At 42.5% G+C, this 21,892-nt stretch overlaps 1 protein-coding gene across 3 annotated transcripts in view; it reads right to left on the bottom strand.

Moving 5' to 3' along the window:
* Positions 1–21,892, bottom strand: part of LOC117457898 (cell adhesion molecule 2-like) — a 174,297-nt gene that overhangs the window by 40,483 nt on the left and 111,922 nt on the right. For 2 of the 3 annotated variants that reach the window (XM_034098162.1, XM_034098164.1), the window contains exon 2: positions 7,460–7,486. The exons of the other annotated variant lie outside the window; for it this stretch is intronic. In XM_034098162.1, coding sequence (XP_033954053.1) covers positions 7,460–7,486 — 27 coding nt within the window. The remainder of the gene's footprint in view (positions 1–7,459; positions 7,487–21,892) is intronic. 3 annotated transcript variants of the gene reach the window in all.

Genomic DNA, 21,892 nt, shown 5'->3' with positions numbered 1-21,892 from the left:
CCTCAAATCCTAAATGTGCAGAAGCTCATTTTCAGATTCAAATTGTAATTGTTTTAATTGCTTGTTTTGCAAGCAATTCTTGGTTTATGTTAGCAGAAATAGCAGTGAATGCATCAGCAACAATATTTGAAGTACTATTTTGAAATGCTGTTGCTACTGTAGAACAGTAAACAATATTACACACAAAATAAAACATAACAGTGTAAGGTAGAGTAGGTCTACAGTACAGGCACTCTGCCAAAAGCAGGTATGTCGAGGGAAATAATTGCTGATAAGCACATTATTCCAGCTTTTGGCATTTGTTTCCAAACAAGCGACATGAGGGCAAGCAGAGGGAACTGTGAAACTAACAAGGAGACACCGTGTATACGTGGCTTCCAAGTTTAGCTCATATGTCAACGTATTACCAATATACCAGGACATTTCAAAATGCTTTTCTATATCCTCAAATTGCTGCAGACGTTTTCTGAAGTAACACATCAAATCTTTTTCAATCAAACTGCCCGCTGCAGATAAACTCCTATTTATTTTTGGCAACTTGGGATCTAAAAAAGTAGAAAGGTGCTGGGTAAACATTGAGGTAAGGGTGTGAAAATTGTCAAAATGTTTCTTTCCGTTTGAGGAAAATACAATTTTAAACAGTCAAGTTTTTACTTAAAATTCAAGCTGAAGCAAGTTTAAATCAGAACAAATACACATTCATAAACAGTAAACAAAATGTGCAGCTCCTAATTTCTCCTGTTTTCACAGCACAATTTAGGATATTCTACTTTCCAAATGTAAAAGTAGTTCAAACTATGCATGACTAAAAAAAGTGTGCTGTTGTAAATACAGTTTGTATACAATTTTCAACATTTTAAAATACAATGAAAATATATTAGTACAGTGCATGCAATGCTGTATTTATTTTTGCTGTTTTAATATTGATGTTTTTCTAAGGATTTTCTGGCCAATATACATCACCAGCTGAACATTATATTGGCATTATATAACTTCATAATAAAATGTTGGGTCAAGTCTAGGAGGACTTTGCTCTACAGCTCAATTCACAGAAGCCCAATGATGAAAAGCTGTTCAATGAACAAACCCTACACTTTGATTTGGCTTTATTGATAGTTCACTGTTGGACGTTTTTGTTGCCACAGAGCCAGACTGGATTCAACCGTGATAATCTCAATGTGTTCCTCCCTGTTAATAGCAGCTTATTTTCTGTTTGTTTGACTTACTGTGACTTGTGTTTCCTCTCTCACAGAAATGCAAACTCTAGAGACCTGGCTGATTCATAGGGGTTGAGGATAATATGTCCATGTTCAGGAACTAGTGAACATTTAATAACAAATTAGCAGTAGCTCAGAAAAAGACCCATAATCAGTCCTGAGAGTGTCTGTCTCGAGCTGTCCAGATAATGGCTGGCAGTCACACCCTTCTCCAGAGTGGCATTGGTATTATTGCTTAGTATACTATGTATGGGGTCTTCTTGCCAAAACTAATACAGCTTATCCCTCAAAGGGGGTGAAATGTCTAAGATTAATAGTGACTACTAAAAATTCAAACAACCCTCCATTGTAACTCAATTAAATCAGTTCACACAATGGTTTACTCTTCTCTCAAGAATTCGTACTGTCTAATTCTTGTCATTACTTTCAAAACAAAAACATTATACGGCAGCTCTGCCTCCAGCTTATCTGCTGGTGGAAACAGAGAGCAATACTGCATTTTTCAGCACATTAATATTCTATACTGTTGCAACTGAAGTGCACCAACACTCTTTGAAGCATATCATGTAGACAACATGTTCCATTCACTAGAGTCCAAATAAAACCACCAGATATTGCAAGTATGCACAACACTAATACATGCAAACCCCTCTTGTGGTTACTGTCTGTCGTCATTTTAAATAGTTTTGAGATTGCAACAGCTTTGTTAGAAGCTGGAAGTAATTACTAATTTATTTGGGGCATGTGATCGAATATGTAAAGCATCTGTGAACAGGGCAAGTGAGGAAATGATGTGAACAAAATTACAAAATATATGTGTCTATCTGAAATAAACAAGAAAAGAAAATAAGATGACATGGCCTCAGACAGAAACATCAGATTTAACAAGCCATACAGATTTGTCTGCCCTTCCAATATCACAAACGTTCTTCAGAATATATCACACCCTATCTTAATATCAGCTAAAGTTTGACCTTTACCTAAGATTTACCTTTGCAAAGGTCATACGTTTCTTGACAGCCAATCAGAGCACACATGTCTTCGAGGGGGGGGATTGAAGGGACAGAAAGATGCAGCCGGACAGCATGAGAATGTGTTTTGTTGAACATTTAAGCATGAAAACATGTTCTTATAGATAAAAACAAAAACCGTATGAACTTGAGATATAGTATGTCCTCTCTAAACAGACATTACAAGTTTAGGAATGAAATGATATTCATGCATACATGCACATTAAAAATAATATAAAGAGATGATGCAGAATGATGAATCTGATCAAGGCGCCATTTGAATAATATAATATGCTCTCTGACACATTCATTAACTTCTTTAAGCTGTACGTGTTGATAAAGGAAAAGGCTTTGAGAGTGAATGAGAGTAGATAAGACAGGCTGCTTTCTTTCATCAACTGGCCCGTGAAGTAACCCCTTCATATCTGATTGTTTTCACCTTCAGTGACCTTTTCGGAACAGTCGAAACATGGGCAAAAACACGTTTCTTGTAATTTATTTCGACAATGACAGAAAGGTCACATCTGTCACCAAAAACGATCATTTACGCTGAGTGTAATTTACGCCCTGTTGGTTCAACACCAACACAAATTCTTCTTATGTTCATGGCAGACCTGCTGATCTGAGGCACTCAATAAGCTGGGGGTATTTTAAAAGCTATCAGCCAAGTTGATTACAGATATTTAAGCAACTATTTAAGGGCAGCGGCTAATTAGCACTAAATCTAGATCTGATCCATTTACTGCAGCTAATCTATAAATGACCTGTCCAAAGTGATCCATGAAACTGAGCAACTACTGGTTCCAACTCAGTCAGCTTCAGATAATGTCACAATTTAAAATCATCAGGGAACATTTCAAATCTTAGAATACAGGGCCTTCCAATAATACAATTCATTCATTCATAGAAAATCCATATGTAATTATGGTAAAAGCAAAGGCTGTGATTACTTTTGTCCAGATTAGAAATGTACTCCACGTCACTCTCTTTCGCACCCATTTGCACCAGGCATTAAAGAACAAATGCGACTGCAAAAGAGACTGGTGGAGACAATATGTGTCGACTCGTTCGTGAATATTCTTAAATTGCAGATGCAATCCAGCTGAAGTTTCTGCCTCAACTGATGGTTTCATTCCTGGTGGCTCTCGTGGGTTTTTCTCAAATCTAATATTGAATCTTTCTTGCATTAAATGGGTTTTTGTTTAATCTTATCAAGACACATCCGGCTGCATGCATCCTTTATCTGCACTGGGAATATATTTGTTTTCCTCAACGCTTCTATCAGCTGTAAACAAGAGCAGTGGACAGCAGATGGACACGATGCACATGTTGGGAAGACCCAACCCATGACAACTGAGTGGCAGCTCTGCATTGTATTCATATTCGGTACCAATGGTGTGATCTTAAATGATGCAGTCAATTGATTGAGCTGTTACGGGGCCCGATGAAGCCTGCTAGAGAGGAAATAACCAAGATGGAGTAAGTTGTCTGTCAGCTTTACCCTGTATCAAAAAGGACATTTGGTGCCTGTTACTGAGTAACACCTGAGCAAACGTGAACCTCCCCTGACTGGGAGGTGGTACTGAGTGCCATCCTCCCCTGTGATTTGCCACAGTGGGGGAAGGCAATGTGTGGACAATACACAGGACTGGCAATAAATATCCTTACTGGGGGAAACTCTAAGCACTGCTTTCTTTTTTCCCGTTGTGCAGGAACACGAAAGTGGCAATACATCAGCTTTAGAAAGTGGGTCAGTTCTATCTCCAGGTGGAACAGGAAATTACACGTTCAACTGGTGTTACTTATCCGACTGAGCATGTGATGTGCCCTTAAATAAACTTTGGGATTATGTTGTTTTGTCAAATCTTGGTGCTTGCAAACATACTAATAAGCATAAAGTCTACACGGTTACAAAAAATGGCAACACTAAGACAACTTCAGCAAGAAATGCTCATAATCAGGGCCGTCCCTCCCTACAGGCCGATCGTGCAGACTGCATGGGGCCTCACCTTGCGGAGGGGGCCTCATCTTGAGGAGGGTGCCTCAACTGAGCCGAAAATGCGGCGCACCTATGTGCTTATGCGGCGCAGTTAGTGTGGCGTGGAACTGTTTCGCCGCTACGAGGCTCCACTAGCACATCCCTCCCCTCCTCACCGTCACCGCTGGCGAAACAGAGGGCCTCATCATATAACTTTGCGTGGGGCCTCATATTGGCCAGGGACAGCCCTGCTCATAATAGTGATCAACCCAACTCTAGAAAATGCTAACAGACTGATAAATGCTTTAATGGAAGGGAATTCAGTGAAACATAAGTTTGATTGTGAATTATTCAGCATATGTTTTGCAATAACCACAAGTATAGATTACCATTTTAAATATTACAAACTGTTCAGTGACAAATATGCATTCATGTTCCATCTCCAGAAAGCCCAATGAATAATGTGGTCAAAAATATGTTTTAATTTAACCGTTATCACACTGAAAATCATTGCCCTATCCTCTTTAAATGCACAGTTGCAAGAAAAAGTATGTGAACCCTTTGGATTCTCCACACATAGCGTTGTGTGTTCCTTCCAAACAACTCAGCTTTGGTTTCATCTGTCCACAGAATATGTTGCCAGTAGTGCTGTGGAACATCCAGGTGCTCTTTTGCAAACTTCAAACGTGCAGCAATGTTTTTTCTGGACAGCAGTGGCTTCCTCCGTGGTGTCCTCCCATGAACTCCATTCTTGTTCAGTGTTTTACGTATCGTAGATTCGTCAACAGAGATGTTAGCATGTGCCAGAGATTTCTTTAAGTCTCTAGCTGACACTCTAGGATTCTTCTTCTTCACCTCATTGAGCATTCTGCGCTGTGCTCTTGCAGTCATCTTTACAGGATGGCCACTGTAGCAACAGTGCTGAACTTTCTTCATTTATAGACAATGTGTCTTACCGTGGACTGATGAACATCAAGGCTTTTAGAGATATAACCCTTTCCAGCTTTATGCAAGTCTGCAATTCTTAATCGTAGGTCTTCTGAGAGCTCTTTTGTGCGAGGCATGGTTCACATCTGGCAATGCTTCTTAAGAATAGCAAATTCAAAACTGGTGTGTATTTGTTATAAGGCAGGGCAGCTTTAACCAACACCTCCAATCTCGTCTCATTGATTGGACTCCAGGTCGGCTGACTCCTGACTCCAATTAGCTCTTGAAGAAGTCTTTAGCCTCGGGGTTCACATACTTTTTCCACCCTGCACTGTGAATGTTTACATGGTGTGTTCAATAAAAACATGAAAACATATAATTGTTTGTGTGGTATTAGTTTAAGCAGACTGTGTTTGTCTATTGTTGTGACTTAGATGAAGATCAGAACACATTTTAGGACCAACTTATGCATAAATCCAGGTAATTCCAAAGGGTTCACACTTTTTCTTGCAACTGTATCATGACCTCATCCACAAAAGCTGTTTGATTTACATTCAAACTGCCTGAACATGAATTTCATGGTTACATAACACAGTTCTACAAATGAAACTCTTTCATTTCATCTTCATCTTTTGCTGTACCTCTGGTAATTAAGGTTTAATAAAGTAGCTGCATGATTCTCCCATTTGCAAAAGAAAAAAAGAAAAATCATTATAACAAGTTGCCTTGCTGTTTCGATCTGAAAAACATTTTGATGACCATGAAAAGTTCTCTCGAGCAGTTTACCTTCATTTACAGCGCTTACACTTGAATAGATTAAATACCATTTTCTCTGCACTGGCAGCTGTCAAATCATGGCTTCATACACTGAGGTGAGTCCTCAGAGATGGAAAGAAATATATGTGTAATGTCTCACCAAATAAACTCAGAGGCATGATTCCCATTTTAATGACATCTAAAGTGTTGGATGATCTTTTTTCCTCAATTTCTTTTTGATCAGTAATTTCACTATGACAAAGTAATTATTAGCATGCACTGGCAAAGTTGACAGAACCCAATAATCAATATTCAAGACTGAAACATGTGGTTCAATTCATTATCTTCATAGCTATTAATAAAAGTTATTAGTTGTAATTAGAGTGCTGAAAGTGCTGTTGAAAAAGGCTTCTCAATGTGGAACGAGATTCGAGAGGTGGGGATGCTGAATGTGTATCTTCTGTTAATTAAAAAAACTAGCCCACTAATTACTCCTGTAATTACAAAACACAGCATTTTCAAAAAGTGGGGATAATAAAGGAAAAAACATCTGCGTTCATTCATGAACATTAGCAGCGATAATCAGGTTTGGTTCAAGTCATTTCCAAAAACAACAAACAACAACACTGCCCAAAAAAATGCCAGAGTCTATGATGTTAGGGTTGTTAGGAAGCTAAATCTTGCTCTTCAAGTCTCTAACAGTTTAAAAACGGCACATCTGAAGAAACAAGCCATAGCAGCTAGCATGTATATTTGTTTTATAGATCACTAAGAGTGGCATCTGTAACCATACAGACACTTTGGTATTTATGCTACAGTGTCAGCCAGGAAGAACATGGGCAATAAGAGAACATTCATATAAAACATGAAAGAAAGAGACAGTGTATGAATCAAATATTGTCTGGCAGGATACTTTCTTTTTTTCAAAAGGTAGAAGTAATGTTTTATGGTGGGTGGCAATACAAAACTTCCTATGATTTCACCACTCACTGCATAATGAAAATACAAATCTAAAAACAGATAATATTCAATGGTAATGAAGCGGAAACCTACGCCACCAAATATCAGGACAAAGCATTAAGTACTGAAGGGCAGCAGAAAAATAAAAAGTATGAAAAGCAGGCTTGTCAGAAGGTCTTCAGTTTGCCTGCACAGTGTGTCTGGGAAAATGTGGGATGGGAAAGCAAATGAGAAATATTCTCCTCCCTCATCTACCGCTGAGGTGTCCTTGAACCAGGGACAACCCCCAAGCGGCTCCAGTGGAGCGGCACAGCGGCCAAATAGAGGAAAGGCATGGCTGGGTGAGGCAGGCAGCTCCCTGGTGAGAACATGTGAATCTATACATTATGTGAAGCAGAAGCAGGTTGAATCTGAGAAATATCAAGCATGTTCATCGGACCCTTCCTGGATAAATAAAGGTTAAAAAAACGCCCAGAAAAGCTTTCCAAAAAGCAGTGTATGTTAATGCTTTCCAGGCTCTAGGGAGAGATAAAAGGGCGATCAAAACATTGTTTATTGGGAACTGTGTGCAACATAAATCATGTAGCAAGAAAATGGAGGCAATAACTCACCTTTCGCTTTGCTTTTTGTCCCAGCCACTGATAGCATGAGGGGGTAGAGCAAGGAAACAGCAGGTTAGACAGTACAGTATGAAGGATCCACATTGATAGCATGATAATTATTTGCTCAACCAATGGTAACATGAAGTGTAATATGAAATGTTATAAGCGTGGAAATGGGATTAGTATAGTCAGGATTCATACATTACCATGCCATGACATATAAAATGCATCAGCACAGGACTCAAATGAGATAAGAATACATGAATACATACCCCCCCCCTTTAAATTCTAAAAATAGGCGTCTGCATTACCTCTACCAGCAAACTGTATTGCACTTCAATTCTTGATCATCCCACAAAATCAATTTGTATTTATTCCATAGAATTGTTAACGGAGAAATATAAAGAGCATAGAAAGTCCACGTTGGAAAAAAGTTCAAGTATAGTTGGGTCTAACAAAACTGGACCAGGAGATTGCCGTTTTTGTCCTGTGTAAAACTAGAGGTGATTTATCAAGACTGTATGGATACAACAATTGGAAATGTATGTCTTGCTCGACATACCCAAGAGAACGCACTCACTCCTTTTCAACCGTGGTGTCTGTTCACAAGAGGAAATTGTAATCTGGAGAGAGATTATCGTATTGCCTCACTCAAGACAAAAAATACAAAACAAACAAAGGACCAGGAGGAAGAAGTTAAACACTAAGACAAAATCCAACATTGACATTTGGATTTCCCCAGGTTACAAAATGAGAGGAGGAGGATCAAATAAGCACCCTCCACATCAAAGAATACTTATTTCTGTCTTGGTTTTTGTACGGACAAAAAATAAATCATGGAAACACTAAAGACTTCATGATCAGACTCTTTAGGAATGCAAGTTATTCAAAGCTGACAACATTTACTCCAGATGTTACACATTCACATTAGGGGAAGTTTAAGTCTATCACAGATAACATCTGAACACTCCTGATTACTCTATAAATGTTTAGCCGGTGTGTATGTATTATGGTCCTTCAATACATCTACACTAGTATATGTTGTGATTTAAAGTTAAACCATTATTTGTTTTATTTCATTACGTTTGTATTGTTTGTTTTTTGCCAGATATAATACAATATATGTCTGTTACAATTTGTTAATTATTTTCAGCTTATGTCAGAATGTCAGTACTACCACACACACACACACACACACACACACACACACACACACACACACACACACACACACACACACACACACACACACACACACACACACACACACACCACACACACACACACACACACACACACACACACACACACACACACACACACACACACACACACACACACACACACACACACACACACACACACACACACACACACACACACACACACACACACACACACACACACATTTTGGTCCATTAGGAGGAATCAGGGGTAAGAGAGAAGTTAGAACAGAAGAAAAATGAATGATTAAAGAGGTAATAGATTGTTTACACAATATAATCATATGTATATCATTATCATGGTATCAATATTTAATGTATTAATTATTATAGTTAACGTTAATGCCAGTATATGGCTACACTCCTCGATTTTAGCGTCTGACAGGAGAAACAGGACTGGAATTTTCCTTAACAATTTTGACCAAATCTGAACGGACCAGGAAGCACACAACTTGCTGTTTCTTGTGGATCCAGAGGTTGACTGACAAGAGCACCGGTCAGCTCCTTGAGAAATAAGCTCCTCTTGTAGTATTTACCCCTCTTCCACTGCTGGTCTACAATGCACTGTGTGCTAACATACTCTGCCTATTGTGGGAAATGTCTAACAGTAAGCTGTCACACCCTTCCAGTGACATACAGACATACCAAGGCCTCAGAACACATCCCATCCTCATCCAACTCCACTGGCTCCCAGTTCAATCCTGTATCAACTTCAAAAACCTACTGCTCACTTACAAAGCCCTACATAACCTGCCCCCACCCCCCCCCCCCTATCTGGCTGACCTTCTTCAGGAGTACACCACCTCTCGGTCCCTCCGCTCCTCCTCTGCTGGTCTGCTGACCGTCCCCACCCCACGTCTCGTCACCATGTCTGCTCGGGCTTTTAGCTGCACTGCTCCCAGACTCTGGAACTCCCTCCCCCGCACATCCGACAGTCAGACACAATCACCATATTCAAATCCCAATTAAAAACCCACCTGTTCAAATCTGCCTACTCACTGTAGCACTCCCGTCTATGAGTGCTCCCCATTATATGTTTCATTTGTGTCCACTTGAATGTCTCCTCCATGATTTCCTGTTTGTGTTTTTATCATGTTCTGTAGCCTATTAGCGTTTTATTTTATTAACAAATTGTAAGGTGTCCTTGGGTGTCATGAAAGGCGCCTAAAAAATCAAATGTACTATTATTATTATTATTATAATTATTATTATTATTATTATTATTTTTATTATTATTATTATTATACTATGCAAACCACATTTGATTCAGTTTTTTTGTCAAATGTTGGCATCTTAACATCTTTCTAGTGCTCGAAGTTGCATCTGTATTCAACATCCTCATCAATGCTAGATTCATTTTTCCACACATAGTTAGGAAATGCTAGGCATCCATCATAACAATAATGACATGTTTGAAGGGAAGGCTTTGAAATTTGAAAGGCTCTCTCTGTGTGTGTGTGTGTGTGTGTGTGTGTGTGTGTGTGTGTGTGTGTGTGTGTGTGTGGTAGTACTGACATTCTGTATGTGTGTGTGTTTACATGTTGGTGGGAAAGATAGTCCTGCAATCTGTCTTTTTTTCTCATAAACCAGCCTCCACGAGACCAACTTTACATGTGACACATCTTTGCATTTCTTACACAGCCAGGCCAAACAGATAGCTGCAGATTGTATTGCTCCATCTCTCACTTCTCTTTTTAACCTCTCCCTCAGCACAAACACAATTCCAAAAATATGGAAGTCAGCTTATGTCCTGCCTTTACTAAAAGGAGGGGAGGTCACCTTATTAAATAATGATAGGCCTATCTCTAAATTGTCAGTTCTGGCGAAGGTTCTTGAATGCCTAGTGAGTGAGCAGGTAAATGTGTTTTTATGTAACAATGACATCCTGTCTAAACATCAGTCAGGCTTCAGAAAGCAACATAGCACCATCACTGCCACAATGAAAGTGGTAAATGATATTACGAGTATTTTAGATAATAAGCAGAGTTGTGCAGCTCTATTTGTTGACTTGTCCAAAGCGTTTGATACTGTCGATCATCGCATCTTAAAGCAGAGGCTACTCAGTATTGGCATATCCAGCCATGCAGTAGGGTGGTTTGTGAACTACCTCTCTGAAAGGTCCCAATGTGTTCACTTTTATGGGCTGTCTTCTGAATGGTTAAACATCACTAATGGTGTACTCACCCCCGGCCTCAGTCCACCACGGTGTACCCCAGGGCTCTGTGCTTGGCCCCCTCCTGTTCACCATTTACATGCTCCCCCTCGGCCAGATCATCCGACATCATGGACTCAATTTCCACTGCTATGCTGATGATACCCAACTGTATCTCAGCACCACTCCATCCTCCCAGCTCCCCCCTCAGTCTCTCATCAACTGCCTGCATGAAATCAAAACATGGATGTCTTCCAACTATCTTAAGCTGAACAGCAATAAAACAGAGCTCATGGTTGTGGCACCCAAGGCCCTGCTCCAGAAGGTTGGTGACTTCGTCCTCGAGGTCGACGGCTGCTCCATCTCCCCATCTCCTGAAGCCCGCAACCTGGGTGTCATCCTCGACTCCACCCTTTCCTTCCATTCCCACATCAAATTTGTGACCAAATCGGCCTTTTACCACCTAAGGAACATTGCCAGACTCCGACCGTCACTCTCGGAGTCGGTTGCCGAAACCCTAGTCTAGTGCATGCGTTTGTCACCACCCACTTGGACTACTGCAATGGTGTCCTGTTCGGGGTTCCCAACAAAACCCCGGACAGGCTCCAGTATGTCCAAAACTGTGCTGCTAGGTTGTCACAAAATCCCACGGCACACCCGGACCTGCCTCACGGCACACCAGTGTGCCGCAGCACACCGTTTGGGAACCACTGTGCTAGGGTACTCACGCACACAAAGCCGTGGCAGCACATCACTCCCACCCTCATCCACCTACACTGGTTGCCGGTCAAGTCCCGCATATCCTACAAAGTCCTCCTCCTTAGCTACAAGTCCCTCCATGCCCTTGCCCCCCAGTACCTATCGGACATCCTTCACCCACATGCCGCACCCCGGAACCTGCGGTCCTCAGACTCTGGCCTGCTTACCACCCCCGCACCAAACTGCGAACCTTCGGGGACAGAGCCTTCAGTGTGGCAGCCCCCACCCTCTGGAACGCTCTCCCTGCGGAGATTCGCAACATCCCCACACTTGACGCCTTCAAAAGGGTCCTCAAGTCCCATCTGTTTGCCAAGGCTTTCGGCCCCTAAATCGATCTGTTGTTTTGTCTGTCTGACTTTTGTTTTGTTATGTTTGTTTTTGCCCTATTACTTGTAAAGCGACCTTGGGTCCTTTCAAGGGAAAAATCCAAGCTATTAAATCCAAGCTATTATTATTATTATTATTATTACCTCAAGGTTCTGTTTTAGGCTATTATTCTCCAACAGTTTAGGTGAAAATGTCGATGGAGCAACCTTACATTTTTATGCGGACGATACCGTGATGTACTGTGCAGGTCCCTCCATTAAGGAGGCTGTTGTTGAATTACAGGCTGTTTTTAACATTATTCAGACTCAGCTCGCTGAGCTTAAGCTTCTTTTAAATGCTGATAAAACCAAGGTAATGCTCTTTTCAAAAGCTAAAAAGACACAGAGCCTGTTTTAGATATTGTAACTACGCAAGGAATAAAACTTGAACTGGTTACCTGTTACAAATGTCAGGGTTTAGTGCTAGTATACTGTATGCTGTTGTGTTTTAGTGTCTTGTCTATCGGTCTGTTGATAATTACTATACTCTCTCTCTCTCCAGGTGTCGGCACTTCCTGTTCGTGTGGCACCTGCTAGACTGATTGTTGTTCCCGCCCCTGATTGTGTCCACCTGTGTCCCATTACCTATTATGTATATTTAGTCCTTCTCTCCCTTTGTCTGGTGTTGGTTCGTTTTGTGTTATCGTTAGATCCATGCCTGTTTACCAGAGAACGAGATTACAGTACCTAGTAGAACCTAGTGATTCCATGGAGAGTCCTAGTAGAACCTAGAAGTCATTTATAGCTTTGGTTTCTGTCCAATAAAGACTATTACCAAGCAACAGAATCGAGCATCTGAGTTCTTACGAGCCCATCGTATCAGAACGAACCAACCTAACAAGATGGACTCAGCCGATTCTACAACGCTAAAGACGGCCCTGCAGGTGCAGGGTAGAGTCCTTCATCAGCATGAGGAACAGCTGTCAGCTATTAACCAAGGGGTCCAGAGTTTGAATGTTCGTCAAGACAACCTTCAAGCTACTGTGTCAACGGAAATACACCTACTGGCTGAGAAGATGCGGGAAGTACTCACTCATCTCGTGGCAAATCCTGGTGTTCCTGCGGCACAGTTTTCCGGTCCAGCGGGGGTCGGGTCTGCTGATATTCCCGTTCAAGTCCCCGTACATTCGCCTACGATCCGCCTCGCTTCGCCAGAGAAATTCTCCGGAGAATCTGGAAACTGTCGTCCTTTCCTGGTGCAGTGCGATCTCCACTTCAAACACCAGCCCGCAGCATTTCCCACCGATCAAGCTAAGATAGCTTTTATTGTTTCTCATCTGACGGGGAGAGCGGAAGCCTGGGCAACAGCAGAGTGGTCCCGGAACTCGCCTGTTTGTCAGTCAGTAAGACTGTTTTTGGAGACCATGAGCAAGATTTTTGATCTGACATCACCCGGGAGAGAGGCAGCGAGAGCCCTGGTGAACATTAAGCAGCGGCAGAGGAGAGTGATGGATTACGCAATCGAGTTCCGTACTTTGGCAGCGGAGAGTGGGTGGAACTCAGCGGCTCTCTTTGATGCCTTCCTGCATGGATTATCGGATCCCATAAAGGATCAGTTGGCTCCATTACAGCTGCCTGAAGATGTGGACTCGCTCATCGCCATGGCTATCCGGGTTGATCAACGTCTAGCTGAAAGAGAGCGGGAGAAAAGAAGGAATACAGGATCCACTCCACCTTTCAGACAGGAATTACCGAGGGAATACAACGCTTGGCAGAGGAATTCCCAGTCTTCACCTCCAGAGCGACCAGCGCCCCCTATCGCCGCGGAGGAACCGATGCAGCTCGGTAGAGCCAGACTCACTCCGGAGGAGCGTCAGCGCCGTCTACGGGAAGGGCGATGCTTCTACTGCGGCCAGCAGGGTCATGTTTCGGCAGCCTGTTCAGTAAAAGATCGGGCTCATCAGCGGGAAGGAGGACGCTGGTGAGCCGAGTGACTTCCTTCGACTCTCCAGTCAGAAAATTAATGCAGGTACAAATCAAACTTGGTGATAATACTATGACTCAGGATGCATTAGTCGATTCTGGGGCTGATGAGAGTTTGTTAGACTGGGAGTTGGCTAAAAGTTTAAACTTAAAGGTCGTTCTTTTAGATCAACCCTTAGAGGCTAGTGCCTTGGACGGACGCCTTTTATGTACTATTACTCATCGCACGGAGCCCATGGTATTAGTCATAGATCAGGAACATAGTGAGCAAATAAGTTTTCATTTATTTAACTCTGCTCAACATCCTATCATTTTGGGGTACCCCTGGCTTGTTAAACACAACCCTCACGTTGACTGGCAGACAGGAAAGGTTAAAGGGTGGGGAGTTGAGTGCTCTCGTTCATGTTTAAGTAAAACAGGGTTGAGTAAATTGCATGGATCTAGTAACTCTAAGCAGGGGTCAGGCAATAACACTGACACTTTTTCTAAGCCTTCTGACTTTCCTGATTTGGCTAAAATTCCGGCGTGTTATTTAGATATCAAGGAGGTGTTTAATAAAACACGAGCTACTTCTTTGCCACCCCATAGACCGTACGATTGCCCCATAGACCTTCTGTCAGGCTCTACTATTCCCAAGGGACGGTTGTACTCACTTTCTGGGCCAGAAAGGGAGGCCATGAAGGAATATATCGATTCTTCACTCAAAGCTGGTTTGATTCGGACATCTTCATCCCCAGCAGCGGCAGGTTTCTTTTTCGTGGGGAAAAAGGACGGGACATTGAGGCCCTGTATTGACTACAGTCCGCTAAATCAGATCATAGTTAAGAACAGATATCCCCTTCCACTCATCTCTACGGCATTCGAACTGTTACAGGGAGCTAAGATATTCACCAAGCTTGACTTAAGGAATGCTTATCACCTTGTGCGCATCCGGGAGGGCGATGAGTGGAAAACGGGTTTCAATACACCTACGGGACATTACGAATATTTGGTGATGCCTTTTGGACTTTGTAATGCACCTGCTGTTTTCCAAGCCCTCATTAATGATGTGTTAAGAGATTTTCTGAATGTTTTCTGTTTTGTGTATCTCGATGATATTCTCATCTTTTCTCCAGATGAGAAAACTCATGTTAACCATGTGCACCTTGTTCTTCAGAGACTCCTGGCTAACCATTTGTTTGTGAAGGCCGAAAAATGTGAGTTTCATGTCAACTCAGTGTCATTTTTGGGCTTTGTGATTTCCCCTAACAAAGTGGAAATGGACCCAGCTAAGGTCAGTGACGTGGCTAATTGGCCAACACCAGACAATAGAAAGAAAGTTCAGCAATTTTTGGGGTTTGCTAACTTTTACAGACGTTTCATACGCAATTTCAGTGCTATTGCCTCTCCTCTCCATGCCCTTACCTCTCCCCATGTTCAGTTTGTGTGGAATCCACAGGCAGAGAAATCTTTCCTGGAACTGAAGAGGAGGTTCACCACAGCTCCCATCCTGACGGTACCTGATCGCCACCGACAGTTTGTGGTGGAAGTGGACGCCTCCAACGACGGCGTTGGAGCTATACTGTCCCAGATATCAGCGGAGGACAACAAACTTCATCCGTGTGCATATCTCTCCCGTAAGCTATCTTCTGCCGAGAGGAATTACGACGTGGGAAATCGGGAACTATTGGCGGTGAAGATTGCTTTGGAGGAGTGGCGGCACTGGTTGGAGGGAGCGGAGCAGGATTTCCTGGTCTGGATGGATCACAAAAACCTGCAATACATCAGGAAGGTCAAACGCTTGAACTCTAGGCAGGCCAGATGGGCTTTGTTCTTTAATAGATTTAGGTTCACTCTGTCATATAGACCTGGTTCACAGAATGGAAAGCCTGATGCACTCTCCAGAATGTATGATCCTGAGCCATCCCCCAAGAGTCCAGACCCCATTCTGCGGCCAGACCGAGTGATAGGGAGTGTGACCTGGCCCATTGAAGCCAAGGTCAAACAGGCTAACAGCGGGAATCCTGTTCCTAAAGGGTGTCCTCAGAATCGCCTGTTTGTTCCAGGGACACTTCGTTCTAAGGTGATTCATTGGGCCCATACATCTGTTCTTTCATGCCATCCTGGAACCAAGAGGACCCTCTTTATGGTGAAACACAGATTCTGGTGGCCTGCTATGGGGAAAGATGTGGCAGAATATGTGGCAGCATGTCCTGTGTGTGCTAGGAACAAGACGTCTCGTCAAGCTGTGGCAGGTCTTCTCCGACCTCTGCCCATTCCCAACAGACCATGGTCGCACATTGCGTTGGACTTTGTGACAGGATTTCCACCTTCGGCAGGTTACACCACAGTACTCACAGTCATTGATCGTTTTTCCAAGATGGTACACCTCATCCCCATGTCCAAATTGCCTACGGCCAGAGAAACAGCACAGGCCATGTTGTCCCATGTTTTCCGTATCCATGGTTTCCCAAACGATGTCGTTTCAGACCGAGGCCCACAATTCGTTTCACGTTTCTGGAGGGAGTTTTGTCGCCTGATCCAAGCCACTGTGAGCCTGACGTCCGGATACCATCCCCAGTCAAACGGCCAAGCGGAGAGGATGAACCAAGAAATGGAGACCTGTTTGAGATGCCTGGTGTCCCAGAAACCTACCACCTGGAGCAAACATCTGATTTGGGTTGAGTATGCACACAATACCTTACCCACATCAGCCACTGGAATCTCTCCTTTCCAATGTGTCCATGGATACCAGCCTCCATTGTTCCCGGAGCTCGAGCAGGAAGTTATCGTACCATCAGCACATGCTCTGGTTCGCCGCTGTCGCCGGGTATGGAAGGGAGTTCGCCAGATGCTGCAGAGAAGTGCGACCGGCATGAAGAGGTTGGCTGACCGAAAGCGACGTCCATCCCCTAGATACAAGGTCGGTCAACGAGTGTGGTTGTCCACCAAAGATCTTCCTCTGCACGTCCCCTCCAGGAAACTGGCTCCTCGGTTCGTTGGTCCATATCCCATTTCAAAAATTATTAATCCTGTTGCTGTTCGCCTATGTCTCCCAAAGTCCCTCAAGGTCCACCCCACGTTCCATGTCAGCAAGCTGAAACCAGTTTTAGAGAGCAGACTGGTTCCCCCCTCCACACCACCTCCACCTCCCCGGGTCATCGACGGAGGTATCGTCTATACAGTCAAAAAGATTCTGTCAGAAAGAAAGCGGGGTAGAGGGAGACAGTTCCTGGTCGACTGGGTAGGGTATGGAATAGAGGAAAGATGCTGGATCCCGGGCAGCTTCATTGTCGACAAGTCCCTTATCACAGATTTTGACAGATTAGGGTCTCACTATTCAGGGACGTCTGGAGCCGTCCGTAAAAGGGGGGGTACTGTCAGGGTTTAGTGCTAGTATACTGTATGCTGTTGTGTTTTAGTGTCTTGTCTATCGGTCTGTTGATAATTACTATACTCTCTCTCTCTCCAGGTGTCGGCACTTCCTGTTCGTGTGGCACCTGCTAGACTGATTGTTGTTCCCGCCCCTGATTGTGTCCACCTGTGTCCCATTACCTATTATGTATATTTAGTCCTTCTCTCCCTTTGTCTGGTGTTGGTTCGTTTTGTGTTATCGTTAGATCCATGCCTGTTTACCAGAGAACGAGATTACAGTACCTAGTAGAACCTAGTGATTCCATGGAGAGTCCTAGTAGAACCTAGAAGTCATTTATAGCTTTGGTTTCTGTCCAATAAAGACTATTACCAAGCAACAGAATCGAGCATCTGAGTTCTTACGAGCCCATCGTATCAACAAATACCTTGGTATCTGGCTTGATGATTGTCTCTCTTTTAAACTTCATGTCAATAACCTGCTTAAAACACTGAGGGTTAGGCTAGGTTTCTTCTACAGGAACAAGTCCTGTTTCTCGCTTGAGGCCAGGAAAAGGCTAGTCACTGTGACCTTTTTACCTGTACTGGACTATGGTGATCTGATCTATATGAATGCACCTGCCCATTACCTGATCAAGTTAGATGCCATGTATCACAGTGCACTGAGATTTGTGACAAACTGTAAAGTATTACGGTGGGGGCGAAGTCGATAGGGACTTGGCTTGGGAACTGGAAGGTCACCAGTTCAAGTCCCTGAAAGACCAAGTGCTACCGAGGTGTCCCTGAGCAAGGCACCGTTCCCCACATTGCTCCCCGGGCGCCGTTCAAAATGGCAGCACACTGCTCCTAACACTAGGATGGGTCAAATGCAGAGAAATAATTTCCCCATGAGGGATTAATAAAAGTTCATCTTAATCTTATTAACCCATCAATGTACCCCGTATGCAAGGGCAGGTTTGCTTTCACTAACTGTACGGAGGCTCAGTCACTGGTACATTTTTATATACAAAGCCATGTTAGGGAAACTTCCATCTACATCTGCTCCCTGATCTCACGGCGAATTGTAAGTGGCTACTGCCTGAGATCGAATGCTGTGGTTTTATTAAATGTGCCAACTGCTAGGACTGTCTTAGGGAAGATAGCTTTTAGATGCGCAGCTCCTCTGTCTTGGAACAGTCTGCAAAAGGAATGGAAGCTGAGCAATTTGGTTCCACTAAATGTTTATTAAAGCAAGGATAGATGCTAGTCAATCGGAAACTGTTCGAACCTGTAAATGTTACTAGCTATATAAACTGTAGCCGCTGTAAATATGCTGTATGATGTCCTTTTTGTTTTTCTGTTATGTTTATATGTATTCATGTGGAACCTACTTGCAGCAGGTCACCCTTGAAAAAGAGATCAATGATCTCAATGGGATTCACCTGCATAAATAAAGGTTTGAAATGAAATTGAAATGAAATGAAACAGTCGATAAAGATAGTGATCACGCCTCTCATTTCAACACCCATAGCTGAGGAGGGAATGTGCTTTGTGGAAAACTATCTCTGATTTGAAATAGGTCAGACTTCATCTAAGGTCCACACAATGAACAACATGTTTATGTTTAAAACAAGCTCTAATCAAATGGGGAAACTGGTGAGGGTTAACAAGTAATGTATGCCACACTTTAACCTAATTGTAAATTCTTTGTTTTTGACACTCATTAATCATTCTTTGCTCCCAAGCCTGCATTCCTATTTCTCCTTACGTTGAAGTTATTAATCTCTGACTCCCTCTCAATGTAATAGTGTTGACAGAGTCAGACACCATGATAAGATTCTCTTTGCGGTGAACTGGAAATGTTTGCAAGCACATGGCAAGCATATCAATATATTCTATCTGAAAAGTATAACGCTTTGACATTCCTAAGAGGATTTTCACTGAAAATCAATAGCAGGGCACATAACAACATTTCTCTGTGAGAATGTAAATGTGCGTAACACATTTATCGCATGGTTAAATGCATGAGTGCATTTAATAAATCCAACCCTACGTAGAATTACCTGAAAACACCTTCCTGTTTTTGCTCTATGATTACCTGACCTGAATACAATAAGTAACAACCGTAATGGAATAAGAAAAACAATGGTTTTTCATATGAGAGAGAGAGAGAGAGAGAGAGAGAGAGAGAGAGAGAGAGAGAGAGAGAGAGAGAGAGAGAGAGAGAGAGAGAGAGAGAGAGAGAGAGGGACCGGTGCCAGCAGGGACCGTGTTGTTAGCATCTGGTTAGCTAGCTGCACTAACGGACATAACGAGCTGTTTGTTCCACAACAAGCTGGAGGAGAGTCCTCTCCTCTCAGACTGAGAGGCTCAGGTGAGCTAAAGGACTCTCTGAGTGTTTAGATAGTTCACTTTAGTCTAAGTTATCTCAGTGGGTCTCAAACGGTTTGGTCACAAATTATTCAAAAGATTATTTCCGCGGCACACCTTCATATGATCATTATAGTTATAAAAAAAATAAGAGAATAAAGGAAAAACAGTTATGAAATACTATATGGCAGTAAAACAAGAATAGAGTTTAAAAGGGGAGTGATTTGTAAAATATCCATAAAGAAAAAAAGTAAATCTGTTTACAGTTCTGTTTCATCTGGGTGTTGAGAGATGTATCCATAGATATCCTAATGTTGCTCTCAAAGTGCACCAGATTGATGCTTTTAACTTCAATATTTAAAAAAGAAATCTTCCCGGGGGAGCATGCCCCCGGACCGCCCTAGAAGAGGTGAGGTCCACCCCCCACTCATAAAAAAATAGCACTTTACCTCCTGCCTATATGCCGTGAGCTGATTATCGAGCCTTCATTGTAACAGTCGCGGTTGTACTGTGTGTGTGCGTGTGGGGAGTGTTGCAGTAAAAAAAATCCACTTTAGCGCCGCCGCCACTGTGGGCTAAGCCCCGAATGTTTTCAGGTCCAGGCGACGCCCCTGGTGACCAGATTTCACAAACCATACTTCCAATAATAATGTGTAATGTACTGACAAAAAAATGAGGCAATGCAAAATATTCCATAACAAACCAAGCAAAGCCCAGGGAAGAATAGCAGGCCTAGCGTTACCCAACAACCTCAGTAAAGACAAGCAGAACATGTTTAGATAATTACATTGCATTTAGCTGAATAAAATGGAAGACACCATATGCACGATAAACAGGGTTGGGTGCAATATGTGCAGAATGAAAATAATGAAATGGATAAACGCATGTCAACGATAATGAGATACAATACCATTAAGAAGAAGAGAAACACAACGAGGCATGGCGATGGGACTTCGGACAGTTTGGCCGCCAGAGGTATAAATGAAGGCAGTCGATAAGCTTGCTAGTTAGTTGTATTTGCATTGGGTGAGGCTCAGAGTGCAGAGGAGTGAAGTCTATTCATTTATCTATCAAGCGTATTTCTAAAGTGGGGATGCAGGCCTGTAACAAAGCAATATAGGCGGGTCCCTGTGGTGATTAGTTTAACCGACCACCGAGGTGTTTGTCCTCTAACAGTGAGAGCTGGCCTCTGTCCCTCAGCTGGCCATCACAGGGGTCAGCACTCTCCCTCTGCCAATGTCACACGACTAACTCTCCTGAGACAGGCCGGCTGTAAGTAACCCTTTGACAGGGAAGCACTTCATCAAATTCAGCTCACACACAAACATACCCACAAGTGGAATCACAAGGCAGTTTAAATAGCAGCTCGGGGCGGCTGTGCATGTTGGTGGCCCTTAAACAGAAGTAACTGAAATGGTTGGCTTCAAAGAGGAAAATCTGCCCTCTTTAGATGGAGTTTATGTTTGATCTAATATATTCTTTTCATCACTTAAACTGTTAATAATCTGTTGGTTTTATTACTATTCTCTGTATGGGTTATAAACATTGCAAACAAATCACAATTCCCTAAACTTTTTCAAAATGATTGTTTTGATTTGAACAACCAATGGATTATCAAAATACATTTAATTATCTTTCCGTTGAACAACTAATAACTTAAACAATTGTTCCAGCATCACTTTGATGCAAAACCTTTTATACAACCGAAGATTTATATAGTGAACACTGGCATTTTATTAGAGCAAAGAGGGAGAATATGAATATTATATTTTAGTAAAAGAGGTGCAAATCCAGTGCAGGATATGACTTACAATAGAGTAACAGTATTATTTCCACTTTGCGTAGCTCTTGAATTAAAAATAGGCTTTTTGTGTGAGGGAGGATTGACTTTATATTTTCAAATGTTTCAGCACAATAGATTAACAAAAAACTGTAATTGGTTTCCTAAGTAGCAACTTTAGACTTTCAAAGTGTTGAACACAAGGTGACACAGCTGGCTCTACTGTGTCCAGAGTTCTGTTAATTATTCATTGTTTAATCTATTATTGGTTGGAGGTTGAGCTGTTCGTTTTTTCAGAGGTAAAACAGAATGAATAACCCAATTTAGAGCCAACTCGTCCACAAACAGAGGCGCTCCGTTCTCCTGGCAGCGTACACAGCAGCAGAGGCCTGCATCTCTGCTGCTGACCCAATGAGAACACCACACTTTAAACACTCTTCCAGAGCACTGTGAAATGTAACATTACAGGCACACAAATAGTGTACCTCCCGACAACGCCCCAAACCAATTCATTCTTCAATTTTCTCATCTTGTCTCTAC

This window comes from Pseudochaenichthys georgianus, chromosome 13, assembly GCF_902827115.2.
Source record: "Pseudochaenichthys georgianus chromosome 13, fPseGeo1.2, whole genome shotgun sequence".
Classification (NCBI taxonomy): Eukaryota; Metazoa; Chordata; class Actinopteri; order Perciformes; family Channichthyidae; genus Pseudochaenichthys; species Pseudochaenichthys georgianus.
This window is presented reverse-complemented; position numbering and strand designations above follow the sequence as displayed.